This window comes from Anser anser (genome assembly GCF_964211835.1).
Source record: "Anser anser genome assembly, chromosome: 3".
In the NCBI taxonomy this organism is placed as follows: Eukaryota; Metazoa; Chordata; class Aves; order Anseriformes; family Anatidae; genus Anser; species Anser anser.
In genome coordinates this window covers 48,862,644-48,881,216 of record NC_139722.1, presented here as the reverse complement: position 1 = coordinate 48,881,216, position 18,573 = coordinate 48,862,644, and the positions used below count along the sequence as shown (strand labels likewise).

The window sequence follows — 18,573 nt, the reverse complement described above, 5'->3', positions numbered from 1 at the left end:
TAAGAATTTCAGTAGTTTTACATACCCATCAAGTTTGGTGATATTAATGTGTGACTGTAGTAAATGTGGTGATTTTCTCATCCCTTTTAAGAGGAAGAGAATTAACTGCAGTCCTAGTGAGTTCTAGCAGTAATGCCATTATGACACCTGTGAACTCTGGACTTCTAGAAATGCTCAAAGAGGGGCTATTTGGTGTCCATGAGTGCTTAATAAAATAGCGTTAGGTGTCATTACCAGAAGCTGTAAATATGTCTTACTGTGGGTTTTCTAAACACTTGCAGAGACTTCTAGTCAGGGTTCTGTTAGAGGAATGTATTATAATGTCAGCATCATTAATATGTGAATGTTAAATCTCTCATTTCCAAACTATTTTGCCCAAAGATTTGTACAAAATGCTTCATCCCATATTTACATGAGGTCCCTTCTTCTTTAGTCTTTACCTTTTGATAGCTTAAACATCAGTTTTGCTCTGAGGACATAGGAACGTACTGCACTCTTCTCCACTGAAAATCATGTGCATGTAATACAGAGTCAGGGTGGGCAAAGACAGTGGCTGTCAGTGTTTCACAATGAAGAATTATGTATTTCTTCAAGGGCAATTAATGGATGTACTGTGTTATTGGTTTAATTTTTGGTGTGGCAAAAGCTGTAATAGATATTGATCAAATTGGATCCAGGTATTTTTGTTTTTAGTAGAATATTTAAGGAAATCTTTAGAGTTACTTCTTGAAGTAATATTGCTTGGGCAGGATGTTGAAGCAAAACTGAGTTTCATTTTTTATGACTGTATCTTAATGTGTCCAAAAAATTGATAATTTAAAGTTCTCATAACCTCTGCAGAGCTTAAAATAGCAAGTTTTCACAGCATAGCAATGATCAGCAGTGTGTGTATGTGAATATGTATCTTAAAATCCACTGAGGTGGATTTTATTTCTAGTGATGCTTCCTCATGTGCCTAGTTTGCCTCAGAGGCCTGTATCTTAACGTTCAGTATGTGAGATGGCTTGAAGATTGCAGAAGTTATGAATACACTTGTATTCGCTGTGTATGTAGCTTGCAGCTCTGTTTTACAATTGCTGTGTTGCAGTATGAATCATAGAATCATAGCATATCCCGTGTTGGAAGGGACCCACAGGGATCATCGAGTCCAACTCCTGGCTCCACACAGGTCTACCCAAAAATTCAGACCATATGACTAAGTGCACAGTCCAAACGCTTCTTGAATTCTGGAAGGCTTGGTGCTGGGACTGCATCCCTGGGGAGCCTGTTCCAGTGTGCGACCACCCTCTCAGTGAAGAACCTCTTCCTGATGTCCAGCCTGAACCTTCCCTGCTGCAGCGTGATGCCATTCCCTCAGGTCCTATCACTGGTCACTAAAGAGAATAGATCAGCGCCTACCCCTCCACTCTCCCTCGTGAGGAAGCTGTAGACCGTGATGAGGTCCCCCCTCAGCCTCCTCTTTTCCAGGCTGAACAGGCCAAGTGATATCAGCCGCTCCTCATACGTCTTCCCCTCTAGGCCCTTCACCATCTTAGTAGCCAAGGAAAGGTTGGACCTGGTGCGCAGGGACATGGTTTAGTGGATGACATTGGTAGTAGGGTGATGGTTGGACCAGATGATCTTGGAGGTCTTTTCCAACCTTAATGTTTCTATGATTCTATGTTACACTGATGAGAGGCTAGAGCCTGAGCTGGAAAACGTCATGTGGAACAAGGTAGATAAGGCTGAAATTTGCCGTGTCCTGCAGTTTTGCCACCTAACCTAACCCATAAAAGTAGCCTAAAAGAAAGCTGGAGAGGGACTCTTATCAGGGAGTGTAGCGATGGAACAAGGAATAATGGCTTTGAACAAATGGAGGGGAGATTTAGATTAGACGTGATGTGAGGAAGAAATTCTTCACTCAGAGCAGAAAGTGCACGTGGGAATTAGGGCTGAAGATGCACCTTGCTTCTGTTCTTTTACATAAAGAATAGAATGAAATTACCTAAAAACTAGTGTTAAAAATAAACCCAGGGCACAGGATGGGAGGTGGAGGGCAGTCCCTGTGGCCAAGGGGCAGCCTTTCTCTCTGGCAAGTCAAAAGGCCTGGGGGAGCCAGCCCCCAAAAAGGGGCCCTCATTCCCCCCAGCCCTCCTCCTCCTTCCACGTGAGGGCATCTTCCAGGCCGCTCCCAACACAGCCACCTTTGGCCACGCAAGGGCCACTCCGTCACAGAGGCTTGCTGAAGTCACAGTGGCCACCACTGCCCCGAGCCCTATAAAGCAGGACCCCCGCAGCTGGCCCACCACTCGCTGAGCTTCTAGGTGCTCTGACTGCCAGCTTGTGCGGCAGGAAGAAGACCCAAAGCAGCAAGGCGAGCGGCAGCCCTTTTCGGTGTGAGGACAGCGATGCAGTCCAAGGAAGCACCAAGAATGAAGGCAGCTAACGAGAAGTGTCATGGGCAGAGAGATTGCGCCTGTGGCACAACAGACACCAGTGCCCGAGGTACCTCTGGCGCACAGTCCATGGACACTTACAGGCGGTACCACCGGTACCGCAGCAACGCGGGGAACAGGCTGTCCCCTCAGCCATCCAGCGACAGGGGGCCTGGGCCTAACCATTGGCGTAGTGGTGGTGTGGGGCGAAGGCGGGAGTGTCAGCTGGACAGCCGCGTGGAGCAGAGGCCTGCCCGTAGTCCAGAACACAGCGTGGCTGTAAACAAAGACAGCAGCATCGGACCCACAAATGGCAATCAACTGGACAGTGGCGTGGGACCTAGGGGTGGAAGTGGACGAGCCCCTGGTTTGGCACCCTGGCCTGAAAACATTCTGGACAGAAGGCATCCCGTTTGGGCAGTCCCGGGCAAGGACTGGCTTGTCCTCCTGCCAAACACTGTGGAGCCCATGGAGTCGGATCCACCAGCAGATGTGGAGGAACTGATGGAAGTGGATCCACCTCGGCCAGATCAGACCTGGGACTACCGCGGCGCGTCTTTGCTCTCTGCCATCAGAGCCCACCAACAGCGTCGCAGGAGTGCCCGGCCAGCCCCCTACTCATCGTCGCACAGGCTCCATCCCAAGCATTAGCTTGGAGCCCCCAAACACCACGGACATCCCGCGGGCTTACCTGCAAGATGTCCCGGCAATAAAGAACTCTGTTGCCAATTCTCAGGGGTTGTGTGAGTGCTTCTTTCCCATCCCCCAGCACTTGTGCCAGAGGTGGCATCCCTTCTGCACAGAGCCTCGAGGAAGAGCACAAGAGAGGACCCAGCTCCCTTCGGGCTGCTGCGCTGGGGTGACAGGAGGAGTCCGCGAGGGCCACCATGCACCTCTAACATTTGTGCAAATAGTAGACTGAGGGGTGAAAATAGGAGTGTGTAAGCAATTATAGGTGTCTAATTTCTTATCCTAGGAGTGAGTTTCTCTAGCTGAATAATTGGTAATGACAGACGTGGAGAAGGCCGAGGTACTCAACAACTTCTTTGCCTCCGTCTGCACTGGTAGACGGGCTTCCCAAGTCTTTCATTTCCCTGAACCCGCAGATGGAGGCTGGGGGATCAAAGTCCCACCCACTGTAAGTGAAGAGCAGGTTCGAGACCACCTGATGAATCTAAACAGGCACAGGTCTGTGGGACCTGATGACATGAATCCAGGGTCCAGAGGGAACTGGCTGATGTAGCTGCCAAGCCTCTCTCCATCATAGTTGAAAAGTCCTGGCAGTTGGATGATGTCAGTGGTGAGTGGAAAAAGGGAAACGTTTTGTCCCTACTCTTCAACAATTAAAACAAAGAATTGAACAAAGAGCACTACTCTTCAGCAACTAAAACCCTCAGCCTCGTCTTTTCCAGGCTGAACAGGCCAAGTGATCTCAGCCGCTCCTCATACATCTTCCATGCATATGTCTTGCACGTATGCAGCAAGGTAAATTAAGAACTCAGTCGAAGCTCTCATCTCATGGGTTACAACCACAGTAGATACCTGTATTGATGGCTGTACACCTGCCAAAACCACAGTGGGCAAGAAGAGCATCGGGCTGTGGATATGCCACCAGCTTAATCACGTCTGGGCCATGAAGAGTGTTACTTAAAACAAAGGCATATTACTTCAACCAACCTTGCTTCAGCATATCCATCTTTTGGTTGAAATCAGTTAGGTAGGGAGTAGTCACATTGGTCAGCTGAGCTCTTCCCTCTGACGAGGTGAAGACTTGTAGCAGGAGAGCAGTGATGGCACTTTCGGGAGATAGATGGGGCCATGGGCTGGCCAGGCAACCAGGCTGCAGGCAGGGGATGCTGTGCTCGGAGCTCTTGAGCACTTTGCAGTGCTCCTGCACCTCCTGTTTTTAAACCAAGAATAAGCAGAACTTCAGCCTTTGGTGGTGCTGACAAGGACTGTGCTTGTGGCTAAATGGTAAAATATCTGGCATCTTTGAAATTTTTGCAAGGAACGTTTAAAACTGTATTTCCCATATTCACACAGGCTTCTAAATACAACTAAACTCTAGATACATCAGATTTAAAAAATAGCAACTGCTTGTCTGTGGGTTGAAGTAAAACTCTACTAGTTCATCTCAGCAATGAGACTATTTTATTTTAACAATGGGTCCTGTATAAACGAGAAATGGTGTAGACTCTTTGGGCTCTTGCCATTGCTGAAGGTTTTAGTCTTCTTTTTCTTCATTTGGCAAAGTGCTGAGCTGACGGTCCTGACAGGGAATAATTATATCATCTTAGAGTAGCTAGAAAATAATTATTTTCTATTGCATTACTGAACCACTCCATGTGTAGATTGTAGGGGAAGTGTGAGATATGCTAAGCACAGCTGCATGATATTTACCCTACCCTGGCCCGCTTACAAATACAAAAGGCTTGTTTTGTTTCAGTGACTTTTTCCATCTAACACAAGATGAAAAGTACAGTACACCCTTCCTAAGAGGAGCCCAGTTAATTCAAAACACAATTAGTGTGATGGCATAGTAGGTACTGAAAATTACATTGACAGTGTCTGAAGTTTAGTCTTTATAATAGATTATATGTGGCCTGATGAGACCCAGAACAAACAACTGTGGTGTCTATTTCATTTTATTTTGATCCTGTCCTTTGAGAAATGTAGTTCCCTGTTGTATATTAGACGTATCCCTGCTGCTTTCCTCACACTGTTCTGCTGAGGCAGTGTCCCTTTCATGTGCTGAATATCTCTTTAGCAAAGATTGCAAAATGGACTAAGTCAGCTATTAGCCTTATTTGTATCTTCTGTGCCTCTTCCTTCCATCACTAACTGCAATTTGACCAAAACCAAAATCTGAACTATGTTTCCTGGAGGTAAGACAAATGCTTTAATTTACTCTGCAACTAAGTCTCAAATGTCAAGCTTGCTTTCCTTTTAGCAGTAGGGCATAGGAATGTTATGATGGCGTTTTCTTTGCTGGGAATTCTTAAATTTAGAAAAGCAGAAGGATATCTTCTCACCTTTTTTTTTTCCTTTTTTTTTAGGCAGGAAAGTTGTGCTTCATATGTTAAATATGCCTTTAATACAGTTGTTATCAAGGTTCTGAGTAGCATAAAATAGTATAATTTCTTAATTTCTTGTTTAGCACTGGGTTGTTTGAGCTTTGCTAGATGTCTATCTAGATGGTTTTATCTTTTACATTAGACAAGAATAACTCAGCAAAATTCACCTTTCTTTTCTTTTATTCTTTCTTCTATTCTTTCATTATTTTCTTTCATTTCTTTTATTTCACATTTCTTTTATGAGACCCTAAGTCCATGTTTACCCGATAGCTTATTTTCAGTTTGTTTCATTTAGATGACTCTGTAAGAAAATTGAAAGGATCCTTTGACCTGACAGGACTGACCTTATTTACTCCTGAAGATGTGTAACGGGTATAATCATTTGACAGCTCTCATTACCACTTTTCTCTCCATAAAACTACATGCAGTCCTACAGCCATCTCGTTGTAGTATGTTCTGTTCAGTCATTCTTCATTGTGTCTGTATAATGAGTCATTAAATCTGTGTAAAGTGGGGGAAAATAAAGATGAAATATTTAGCTTTTCATCTGTATTTGCCGTGAGAATCCAAGCTATAAAGTGTAGGCTTCGGTTGCGAAGAGAGCTTGAAGGTTAGGGCCACCACTCATGTTCAAAGTAGCAAATAGCTGTTGTGGTCTAAGACACTGCATTAGTGGATTAAGCTAATATTCTGGCATGTAACCTGGAGCAGAAAGGGGCGATGTGATGAACCTTTGCAGCTTTGTGAGCCAAGTCCTACCTCAGAACCCAAAATTCTTTGAGTAAAGGACGATTCTGGTTCCCATCTGCCTCTCCTACATCTAGGTCTGATTTGGAAATAAAAATGTATGCCTTTAGTGAGTGCAAAGCTGTCTTATCAGGCCCTCAGTTGTGATCACAATATCTATTTTTAATAGAAAAAAACATTGCCACTGTGTCTCTGTTTCCTACTTTTAGAAGACTGAAGGCTTCCAAAATATTTGCTGTCTCACCTTCTGTCTTAATATCCCAGATCAGTTAACAAATACTAACGAATAATACTTTGAAGTCTCTATCCTTTCACATAAAGGGGAAGAGCAATATGTGGAAGCTCAAAGCAGCAGAATCGAGAGCAGAACTTGTGTGTTGGCTCTTGTGTGTCACCTGGCAGACCATTCTTGCAGTCTCGAAGCATTACGGATTTTCATGGGAATCGGCAGTGTTCCTTTTTTTCTCACCTCCAGAGTATTCTAGCTGATGCTAGATGTGCGTTACCAAAACTCATTTTTAGTGTCAGAATGAGACTGTTATATAATACTACTTCGGATATGTTCTTCTGATGGCTAGAGGAGCTGCTACGTATTTTGGAAATTTTCAGTGTAATTGTTTGAAAATTGGGTAGAATTCGTATGTAAAACAAGTAAGGAAAAGAAATATATTAGTGGCAAGTACTCATTGTACCAAATAGAGAATTAACAGGTATTTGTTTTAGAGTAATAGAATTTTAAAAATGAAAAGAAATTTACTTTCCTGCAGAGCCATTCTTCCATGTTTGGTCACCAGTCCTGCTTTGAGGAATAATGTTTTGGGATCCTGCGTATGTTCATCAGCTGCACTGCTATGAGTCTGTCTTAGCAAATCCATTACTTACTATAAATTTTACCATAGAAGGTAAATCAATTTAATTTTGAGTAATGTAAATGACCTTTTAGCAGGGAAGCAGTCAGAGCTCTTCTTTAAAAAATATCTCTGTTGCAAGACAAAAGGGAATGATAAAATACAGAATCTGAGTAAAGAGCATCTGTGAAGAGTAGGTAAACGTGTCGGGGGAGAGGGTGGGTAGAAATCATAGCTAGAAACAAGGCCAATGCTATTTGTTTACTGCTTTGTTCTTTAGATACTAAGCTTTTCCAGAGTGATTTTAAACTAACAGATGTGGATATTTTAATTTATTATGATTTTTCAATTTATTTTTTTTACTTCCTTCACAGTAAAAGTATTAGGTAGTCAGTGACATGCTTTATTGACCAATTTGCAGAATCCCTTCTTCCTCCAAAACCACTGAAGACATGTATTAACAGACCAATAAAACACGTCCTGTGATGTTCAGCAAGCAGGAATACATCTGTTTAAAGCTTACAAGAAACACGTGCAAGATGTTTTGCAGAGTCTTGCTATAGAGAGACTCATAACTGTATTGGGCTTATTTATGTAAAATGGAAATTCTTGAACTATCTAATTTAAAACCTTTAAATGCTAAAACGATTTCACAGTATTTCTCTGTATTTATGTGGATTCTTTGCCCACGGAAAATTGAACTAAAGTTTGATATATAAGTGGTTCAGACATTTCGATCATTTTGTGCAACAGCAGATGGCTTAGAAAGAGCTGCCATGGTATTAAAATAAAGCTTCCCTTCATACAAACTATATCTGAAGTGAAAAGTCCTTTGACTTCTACTCCTTCCTGTTTTTGCAAATGATTTTGTGCGCTTCTAAGATAGAGTTTTCATTCATGTTTTCCTGAATTATGTTTTCAGCTGAACTGTGTATAAGCATCTTCTCTGGTGTGACAAATCAAACTGAGTTATTGTAAGTGCCACTTTTACACTAGGGATGCATTTTACTGTAACTACTAAAAGCTGCTCTTCCTGATGGTTATGATCACATATTTTGTCCCGTGATTTCATTTTCTGAGAGGTCTTTCTGTTTCCTGTTGCTTGGGATGATTGTTTCAGACCGGATTTAAATTATAGTAATAGCTTAACAGAAAAACCTCAACTAGCCAATTTCTTTCTCACAAAGCAGTAACTGACCTTGACGTTAATAAAAGTGGGAGCACCCTCAGCTGTTCCTAATTTCCCATTTGCAGTTACTGCTTTGAAAAATTCATTTTTAAAACACTGATTCTTGAAGTTTTCAAATTGTGAGTGATTTGTCAAAACGTGTATGCAAGAAAAGCAAAGACCTGCTATTAGACCCTTGAGGACCATTTCAGTTGAGCATAACTCACACAGAAGTAGTGATTGACCAAGGTGGGTTCAAATATTTTCACCGTACTCCCATGCCAGCATTCCCCAAACTGTATCTGGACCTGGAATTGGCTGCTTTCTTTGGGAGATGCTGAGGGATTTGTCTCTTCACCCAGCTTCTGCTACCCAAGCAGCAGGAGAGTTGGTTGGGATCTAGACCCATTTCTTGGGGGCAGAACTTTTTAATGAGGTCAGCCTGTAGGCATTAGTTAATCAAATGTCTGAGCACTGTCAACTACAGCCAGAATTGATTTTGGTGAGTTTAAAAGTTTAAAAGGCTTTTACTTGGAGTGGAAGACTCGCTAGGAATCTTTTGGGCTAGCTGATATCTACTGTCATCTTTATCATTGGAAATATCTCCTGTTGACTAAAAAATAAATAAAAAATATAAAACAGTGAAAAAATTCTATAAAAATAACAAGCATCACCAGTACTTCAGTTTTCTCAGACTTTGGAATCTAGAACTAGTTTCTTTTTTCCCTTAAAGTTTTAAAGTAATGTTTAGCTATTTCTTTACCTAACCTGTAAGAATGCAGTGTCCTTTTTGGACAGTGGTATAACATGAGAGTTATCTTTGGGAAAACATGGCATTTAGTTTGTCGGAAATTTTTGCTGAAGAAAGGTTGTGTCTGCTCTTGACCTCTTAACAAGCAGAAGCTTTAGAGGTATGTGGTCATAAGACTTTCTGTGATTAAAATCAGCTATATTTTGGTGTGCAAGCTCATATGCTAAAGCAGATCCATATGGACACGATTCATTTTTAGTCCTTGCTTCTTTCTGTACCCACGGATTCACAATAGCTATGTTTTTAAGACTAATACTGTATCTTATAATGTCTCAATTTTTTGTAATTTTTTGAAGCTAGATGTCTGTTTTAGATGCTTGAAGCTTACATGATGCTCATGGAGCGGACAGTAGCTTGTTATGCCATCACTTTCAATCATGTGATGAAATTTCAACTTGTTTAAAAAGGATATATTTTTGTAATATATCATGGAATTAATTTCGTTGTGTACATCTAGTTTGAATGACTGTTTAAGCTGCTTCAGTTCCTGCAGTTGATATTTGATAATGTCTGCGTTTCAGTTACTGTTCAAAGGTTCAGGAAGGCTAAAATTTTCAAGTTGAAGGTGTTTGGAAAGCCTTTCAACTTAATAAATTATGTCAGGTTACCTTTCTAGAGCATTTTTGTCTTGGCTGGATTTAAAACAAGTAATTATAAAAATCACTGCCAATTTCTAGTATCATCCAGAAAATTTTAGTAAATTCTGTTTTTTTCTAAGAGCAGATTGGTTGTTAAGGAAAAGATTATGTTGCGTCTTCCAAGAGCTCCTGATTTTAAATTTAAAATAAATTGATCTATATCTAAGTGGAAAAAAAAGCAGCTCAATACATAGGAAACTACTTGAATTAAATGCTCATTTTGACATTTTGCCAGTCATGGGAATTTGTACATGCTCTGGGCTGAGTTAAGATATTAAAACAAAAATACTACAGTAAAATGAAACACGAGGAAAGTTCGGGCTTGACTTTGTAAGTTATCACATGCATAATAGCAAACATGTGGTTTCTCTGTTCTTCCCCTTCCTTGTATAAGTTAATAGTGTGTCTGAAAGCAACGGCATTTTGATACAGCACTGTGTTACTTGGCATTGCAGAATCCTCCTACTTTTTTCCATTAGTCTCAGATTATCCTCTCCCTTGTAACGCAGCACTTCTGGGTGATACCCATAAGGGAGGAAAATTAGACCTGTGCGGATGGATTCTATTTCATTTGTTACCAATTTCACGACAGATAATACCTTGTGAGAAAATTATAGGGTCACACAAAATTACTACTTACTCATTTCTGAGTAATTTAATTGACATCACGTTGAAGGAAAAGACTTGTTATATTGGAAGATTTTAAATTACTCTTTAAGAAAATGTTTTGTCTTAGTGTATGCTATAGATTTGACTGAACTGAGAAGTTACAATTTTTTTAAGATATAAATGCTTGAATTTTTTTCTGTAGTTTCTCATTACCGATTTTAGTTTTTTTCTAAGCAAAAGTCTGGTCTGGTCTTTTTTTCTCTCTTTTTTCCCCCCTCCTTTCTTTAGAGAATACCTGCAGGTGTGACAGTAGCGTGGGTATGTGGGAAAGATTTCAAGTCGTGTCTAGCTTTAAAGACACTTTAGTAAAATAGTAAAATGTTGATACAATTGGATTTGGGTTTGGGGGAAGAAACCTGGGTTCATGTTAACTAACACACATTTCCATTTTGTGGAAAGCAATTCACATTAATTTTTTGGATGCAGAGGATTTTCAGAAATGTTAAGCGTCTTTGACATGCCAGTCAAGGTGATAAAGTTCACTAGAGGCATCACTGAGATCTCGATCAGTCCTTTGGGAAAATGAATACCTGACATTTCTAAAGCAGGGCTGTATTTATTTATTTTTAAATACTTTCAGTCTTTCTTCATCCTTAATATGGGAGGGAAGAGATACGAATCCTCTATCACTGCCATTCATCTTTCCAATGAAGTTCTATAAGCATTTTTTATTCCTTTTGTGATTCATCTTTTTTTTTTTTAACTGCAAGGAAGAAATTACAGTGACCTCTCAAATGGCATCCCCTGTTCGTTTGGGGTTGCTGGTTCTTGATTACTGGCAAGGGGCTGAAATGCAGATCTACTTTGCTTTTTTCTTTTCTTTTTTTCTTTTCCTTCTTTTTTTCAGCCCATTACCTCCAGAGCAACCTAATTGACTGTTAATGTTCAAGGTATTGATACAGTCATTAAGAAAAGGATTTATGTGGAGTATATTGATAGTTCCACATATTTTGTGGGTTGTTCTTTTTGAGCAGAAAACTAAGAATTTGTTTGCTGGCATATTTATTCTTTCATATTTTTTTTTCTCTCCCCATCCCCAAAAGAGTGCCCTTCTCTTTGGCACCTTGGCACCCAGAGTTTTGTTACTCCCCATGTGTGGTGTTATCCTGTGCCACGCTGTTGACTTCCACAAGCTGACACAGTTGCAGTTTTGGTGTTTTCATTTTCACCTTCCTTTCATTTGCAGGAGAACTGTCTTACAGATGACATCGGAATATCTACGTGGAAGGAGCAGGTTTTCCTGTCACATAGTGCCTTGCTGGCAAAGAGCTGCCAGGCTGCAATGGAACTAGCAAAGCACAGCGCTGAGATTCAGGACATGGCATTTCAGTATGGAAAGCACATGTCTATGAGTCATAAGGTACACCTTTTTCTTTCATTCTGGGATCTTAAAAACGGAAAGACTTGTAAGATGTGTTGCTCCTGAGCTCTGTTCTGTAATAGCATTATGCCGGAGACCTTTGCCAGTAGGTCAGTGGTGTTGAGAGTTGTGGCTGCTGCCTGGTATGAATATGTTTGCAGAAACTGCTGGTATGAACAGTGCTTATGAACTGGCACAGTCACACTTCTAGCAATGTGGCTTGTTTCATTCAAGGCCCTGTTAAAGTCCCTCTAGCTCATCTGTCTTGTAGCAGCTTAAAACTTTGTCTTCTCTGCTCCTGTGATCTTCCTCAAACCACTATCCCGCTAACAGGAGCTGCATAAGGATGCAGATGTTGGGTTTCAGCTGCCACCATACAGGGTTTTGTACCTGTAAGTCTGCCTGCCTGCAGCAGCACATGAGGCTGAGGCAGGAGCTGCAGTGGCTGAAGGATACTTGTGTTCCCTTCTGACTAAACTGCTGTGGAGGCAACTTCAAGGAGGGGGTAGGTGATGGACAAGGAGGGAGGTAACTAGATGAGGACAGTAGCAGCCTAAACCTAAAGAAGAGCAGGCTGAGGGGAGGCCTCATGGCGGCCTGCAGCTCCCTCACGAGGGGAGCGGAGGGGCAGGCGCTGAGCTCTGCTCTCTGGGGACAGCGACGGGACCCGAGGGAACGGCATGGGGCTGGGACAGGGGAGGGTCAGGCTGGGGGTTAGGGAAAGGTTCTGCACCCAGAGGGTGGTCGGGCACTGGGACAGGCTCCCCAGGGCAGTGGTCACAGCACCGAGCCTCAGGCATAGTCTGATTTTTGGGTGGTCCTGTGTGGAGGCAGGAGTTGGACTTAGTGATCCAGTGAGCAGAAGGCTCTGTGTGAGGAGACCTCATTGCGGCCTTCCAGTACTTGAAGGGAGCGTATAAACAGGAGGGGAAACGCCTGTTTACATGTGTTGATATGATAGGACAAGGGGGAACGGTTTTAAACCTAAGATAGGGGAGATTTGGGTTAGATATTAGGAGGAAGTTTTTCTCTCAGAGGGTGGTGAGGCACTGGCACAGGCTGCCGAGAGAGGTTGTGGCTGCCCCATCCCTGGAGGCATTCAAGGCCAGGCTGGATGCGGCTCTGGGCAGCCTGCTCTAGTGGTTGGCAACCCTTCCCAGAGCAGGGGGGTTGAAACTAGATGATCTTTAAGGTCCTTTTCAACCCAGGCCATTCTATGATTCTGTGATCCTTGTGGGTCCCTTCCTGCTGGGGATATTCTCTGATTCTAAACCTCCGCAGCAGTAGGTTTTCCCAGAGAGGGCCTCTGACCTCCCTCATGCAGAGGTGAGACAGTGACTGGAAAACGGCTGTGCATGCTTAATTTTCCTTCTAGCACTCTCTTGAAGGTCACAGGCCTTGCACAGAGGTGTATCTGTGTTGGCATTTCAGCTCAGTCAGGAGTGCCCCACTTAGTGCACTTTTGTTTGAGTATCTCAGTGTCTTCTCTGTAAGCTGGGTTTTCTTCACTGGAGACTGGACTGAAAGGTGTTTTCCAGCAGTTGGAAGTCTTTCAGTCTACAGCTAGAGCTAGTCTAAAGCAAAACACAGTGTAGAAACTCAGGTCCTCAGTACTCTTGTTTTGCCCTACAGATCCACTCCTTCGGTATTGCACTACTTGCAAATACAGATGTAGGCTGAGATGGGCAAGCAGACCTCCCATCCACTTCTGCTCAGTTGATTTAGACAGTTTCTAGTTCCTCCAGGAAAACGAAGTGGTTTTCTAAAGTACAACTTTGCTGCCACAAAAGTACCACTGTATGCTATTACGAGGTACAACTCTGAATAAACTGCTTCTAGTGCAGACTGTAGCCATAATATTTTGTGCATGCTTTAATACTAATACTTTCACTATTGACTAATATAATTGTATATAAGGGATCACATGATTTTCATAGAAAGCTGCTAGCTGTGTAACGTTTCCTTTGTCAGAAAGCAGTTCATACTGCATCAACTTCCTCAGGTACTGAAAACTAGAATGTGTTACCTTCACAGATGAAAAAATGATCTTCTTTCCACCAAAGACTAGATCATTCTTTCCTTTATGTTTTTTCCACTTCCTTCCACCTAACAGTTCCCTACCTGGCTGTCCCACCACTTGCCCAGCTCTGCAAGCTGTTCTTCACATATTTCTTTGGAGGTACTCTACATACCTATCTTCACCACAGCTTTCTGCCACTGCAGTGCTTCTCCTTCTTCCTCTCCCTCCCCCAAACTTGAAGTGCAACTAAAAGACAAGTGTCAAAGCAGAAAATGGCAAGTAGGTATAGAATCAGGATATGGACTTCGAATTGGTGGAGGGATGTAAAAGTGTAGGCTGTTTCTGGAAACACAAGAAAGATGTTCTTCTCTTTCAGCTACATTCGGACCTTCAGCCATTTGTTAAAGAAAGTTCTAGTGACATCATGGCCTTCAGTTTGAACTGTGCTCCTGCAGTCCTTCATCAGGAATTCCTTGGAAGGGATGCATGGATTAAACAAATCAGAGAGGTAAATTAAAACGTTCTTTAGAATTTCATAGTTCTGCCATTTGTATCTCATTTCATTGCCTATGCTCTCAGTCTGTAGAGAAACCCAGAAACTGACAACAGACAAGACAATACAAAGGTTATTTCTGCTCTCTAACACTTCTCTTTCATGCTTTTGGGAGGGTAAAATCAAAGGAGCTGATAAATGAGCTCCGTTAAACTTCTGTGTGTCAGTGTAACAAGTGCATTCATTTGCAGGGAGCGTATGTCTGTTGCTCTCTACTTCTGCAAAGTCCCATGTCTTAGCTTAAAGCTACTTTCTGTCAGTGTAATGCAAAGAACTTTGTATTACGGTGGCCATAAGGTAGGTACACATTTCCTTCTGCCACCTTTGCTCTGGCAACAGTAATTTTCGATAGGGGGAGAAGACCTGGGGGGTTCAGCTTCATGACCACTACAAATTATTTGTGAGATCTAGCTGGCTGATGTCCTTAGTTTCATTTCTTTTATTTCAGCTGTCATTTTCTCTAATACTTAAAAGAGGAAGGGCATAAGTGTGTATCTGTTTTACATAACTATGTAGCACTGTGGGTTCAGGTCTATGAATAGCTTCCTGGGTGTAGAAATAAAACTCGATAACTGTACAAGAGAGCAGGGAGAGAAAGGGGGGAAGACACAAAAAAAATGGCCAAAATTAAGCATGCTGTTGTGTTTCTGCATCAATCAGACGTGTTTTGCCTGCCTAAACAGCTGTGATGTGTACTGTGGAAATTCCTGCTGTTGTTACACAGATTCTTCAGTAGAAAGTTTGCTGTCTTTGATAATAAGCTAGTTCTGTGCAAACGTATTTTTTTCAAGATGTGCTTGCTGATGGCTCCTTTCCTTCCTGGTTTGAAAGCAGAACTCTGCATCGCAGGGTGTGAAGTTTGAGCTTCTGCTAGTTCTGCGTTTATGATGGCCAGGTTGCAGCCTGCCTTCACATACCGCAAGCAAGAGGCGCAGTCTCTTCAGCAGTGAAATTTTGGGACTTACGTGCAGCATCTACAGCCTTGCAGGGGTGCAGTGTGTGTGTGTGTATGAATCATGAACCAAAATGAACTTTTTGTCATTTTGAAATTAGGGGAATTAAGGCCTGATAGTTTATAGCGTATGAAGAGAAATTTTGGAATTCTACCGTCTCAACACAAGGCTCATGTGTGAGTTGAATGTAAATGGATTTGGATGATTGCAGTTGGAGAATAATGGTATTACCACAGCACACTTCATAAAAGCTTTGAAACCATTTCCCATCTGCAGAATCTAGAGGAGGTTGCAGGATTCCAGGAGTGCCGTCTGTCTGCTTGCTAATTCTCATACCAAAAATGGGCATTGTAGAAACAATGAAGCAGTTCTTGCTGAAGGAAAAAAAAATAAAAGAAATGACATGCTCTACACAGAAGTATCTGCTAACTGCTACTTTAGCTAAATACAAAGTGGAACGTCTAGTCCAGGAGCCTTTCTTGGCTTCTAATGATTTAGAAGGGAAAATTACTTTTCATTAACTACCAGCTCTTTGAGATATCATCCGCAGTCACATTCACTCTGTGACATTCAAGACAGGCCAAGCACTCAAACCAGAGGCTTTGTCATGTTGGCAGATAACACCGTGCTCATAAGCCACCCTCTTCTGCAGTGTCATTGGTGTGGTATAAATAGGCAAAGCGTGCACAATATACTCTGTCCCTGTCAGACAGATATTTTTCTAGTAGCTGAGTTGTGTACTAGGCATATGGAAATCACATTATGAACCTGTAGTTACTGTTAAGTAATTTGGCTTTCTCCTTTGAATTGTTTGTCTGTACGAACATTCATATGACGGGTTCAAGGTAGCACCTTCTCATGGTAGCTTCCTCCTCCAGCAGGAAGGTCTTAGAGTTCAGGAAAGAGGACAGAGAGCTGTATTGTACCTGGTAGCCTCTGCAGTGCATACTGCTCAGAAAGCTTGTCTCCAGGACTCAGTGCCTTCATAAATGTCTTCATCAAGGATGCCTGCACTGCTGTGGAGCGCCCAGGACTTGTGTGGTTGTTTCACCACAGTTCCCTTACCAGAGGTCCAGATACAGGTGCTGCTGCCGTGGTAGCTTTTGAATGGAGGCAGCTGTATGCATCTTTCTGCTGCTGAGCTGGAGACCTTTTAAAAGCCCGCTTGTCACTTGATTTGGAAAGAGCAGAACGTGCCAGATACCCAGGTGTGGAAGGCTACATCAACGCTGAATATTTGTGTTTTGAGAAGATTAGCTTCTGATTTGGGTGGAATTCAGAGACTAACTTAAAAGGGACCTGGGATGTGTACAGAGGGAAGCCTTGTCATAGGAGGGGGAAAAAACAAAAAAAGCGTGGGTGTGCATATATGTGTGCACATGCACAAAGACATCTGCATGAATGAATGATCATCCGTAAAGACCAGAATCTCTCCTGTTCTTACTGAGTTCACCACCAAAATCCTCCCCCTTTTTGCATTTAAAACTAAAAAGCTTAATGAGCTGTTTGGTCAGGTGTCTATTTTAAAAGGAACACGGGTTGGAGTAGAGTCCTGAAATGAATATTAAAAAAAAAAAAAAAATCCAATCCTAAATGGTTCCTAGGAAATACTGCTGTAGACAAAGAAATGCTCATCTTCAGATAAACTAATAAAATAGTTGCTGAATGCAGTCCCACTGAGCTTTTGGATAGCCTTGTAATCTTAAAATTTAGTGGATAACCCAGGACTACACGAAGGAGGATATCCTAGAGGTCAGAAAACAGAAGAGTTGGCCACTTATAGCCACATACGGATCTCTCTCACTAGTCAAGTACAAAAAATCTCCACCTTCTACAGGCATCCAACATCTAAGCAATGAGGTGTAAAAGATGAAAGTTTTAGTGAAGAAATTAAGTAAAATCCCTCAGATATAGAACCTGTCTTAGCCCACAGCATTTGAAATTGAAAAAGGAAATAACTCAGAAGCTAGAACCATCTCCTCTAGGCCTGGGTAATCCTTGAACCTTTCCACATATCTTTCTGAGCCTTCTCAGAAGAAGCAGGACTGGAAGAAAAGCATTTATTAAACGCCTCATCAAGCATTCCTGAAGTACAGGTTTTAAGAACGTGTGTTAGAGGGGCCATTCCATCTGAGAAAGAAAAAATCCTGGAAAACAGTAGTCCCAAAAACCTGCTCCAAAAGCATTGTCTTAAACCGTCTGCTTATTTGATGCATTTTGAGTCATTTCATGGGGGATTCAGGGATCTTTCTTCCTGGCAAGGTGAGCTGATTTCACTCCACCTCATTATTCATGAAGAATGTCATGATGTTATTGTCCTTCACTGCTGGCACATGGTGATCTTTGGTATTCAGGAGGAAGGCTAAGCTGAATTGGCTGCTCGTATCTCCAGTATGTTGGTAAGCAGATGCTTTTCTTTGAGGGCCCGGAGTGCCAACAACTCTGAAACTGACCTCCCCAGCCAAGCAGGGAGACCTAGAAAGCTGTGCAAGTTTGACAAGAGGGCATACCTTTTGCAAGCCAGGCTTGATACATTTGAGGAAGCTAAACAATGTGCAGAAATCTGATGTAAAAGGAAAAAGTCTGTGTGTCAGAAATCAGGGTCAGTAAAAGTAAAAGATCAAGCTTCTATGAGGGCAAAAGAAAGAAAATGGCAAATGTGCCATTGTAGTAAAGAAGGCTTAAGAAAGATGAGTTAAGGGTGCTGCTTGGAGAATTGCAACTGCCGTTGAATGTTTGAGAGGAGCAGAGCATAAGAAAATATTGCTGTTTGTAACGTCATATGTGCAGGAGGAGGCATGCCAAGCACACCTTTTCTGGTATTGCTAAGACTGAAAAGCATCTTCCTCAAACGTGCTGGCAAATTCTCCACTGCAGTGTCAATCTCTATGTAGGCAATCATTTGTTAGAGAACATTTCTGGTATGTTCTGATACACAGTGTCACTACGAGAGAGGTTTTGAAGAAGCTGTAATATCCAGCCAGTATGAGTAAAAGTTGACAAATCAGAGGGATGGGAATACACAAACAAGAAAGTGGTTATTGGCAGTGGTTGTACTAGTCCTGAATGTTATCAGGCTGTTCTCTTAATATGCGCTCCAGAAAAGCTGAATTCTTACTAAGGAGAACCGTAAGGAGAGTAATAAAGAGTTTTTGTGGACCAGTCCCCTTTCTCCTTCAGTGAAATCACTTTTGTTTTTCACTGTTTTCCTTCCTGTTCTGGTTGCTTGGTTTCTCATCAGTTCTTTTCTCTATTTTGTTTTTCCTCCCTACAAAAATTAATTCATTTTCCAAATCTGTGCCAGCTTGGCAACATCTC

General features: G+C 42.1%; 2 protein-coding genes across 5 annotated transcripts in view; both read left to right on the top strand.

The window, feature by feature from the left end:
• Positions 1-18,573, top strand: part of BEND3 (BEN domain containing 3) — a 151,161-nt gene that overhangs the window by 87,051 nt on the left and 45,537 nt on the right. For all 4 annotated transcript variants that reach the window (XM_083830173.1, XM_083830172.1, XM_083830180.1 and 1 more), the window contains exons 5-6: positions 11,556-11,729; positions 14,126-14,257. In XM_083830173.1, the coding sequence (XP_083686299.1) occupies positions 11,556-11,729; positions 14,126-14,257 (306 nt within the window). The remainder of the gene's footprint in view (positions 1-11,555; positions 11,730-14,125; positions 14,258-18,573) is intronic.
• Positions 7-11,532, top strand: LOC310897051 (uncharacterized protein). The gene is made up of 2 exons (XM_083830185.1): positions 7-5,860; positions 7,003-11,532. Exon 1 carries the CDS (start codon positions 2,388-2,390, stop codon positions 3,063-3,065), a length of 678 nt encoding a protein of 225 aa, XP_083686311.1. The 5' UTR covers positions 7-2,387; the 3' UTR covers positions 3,066-5,860; positions 7,003-11,532.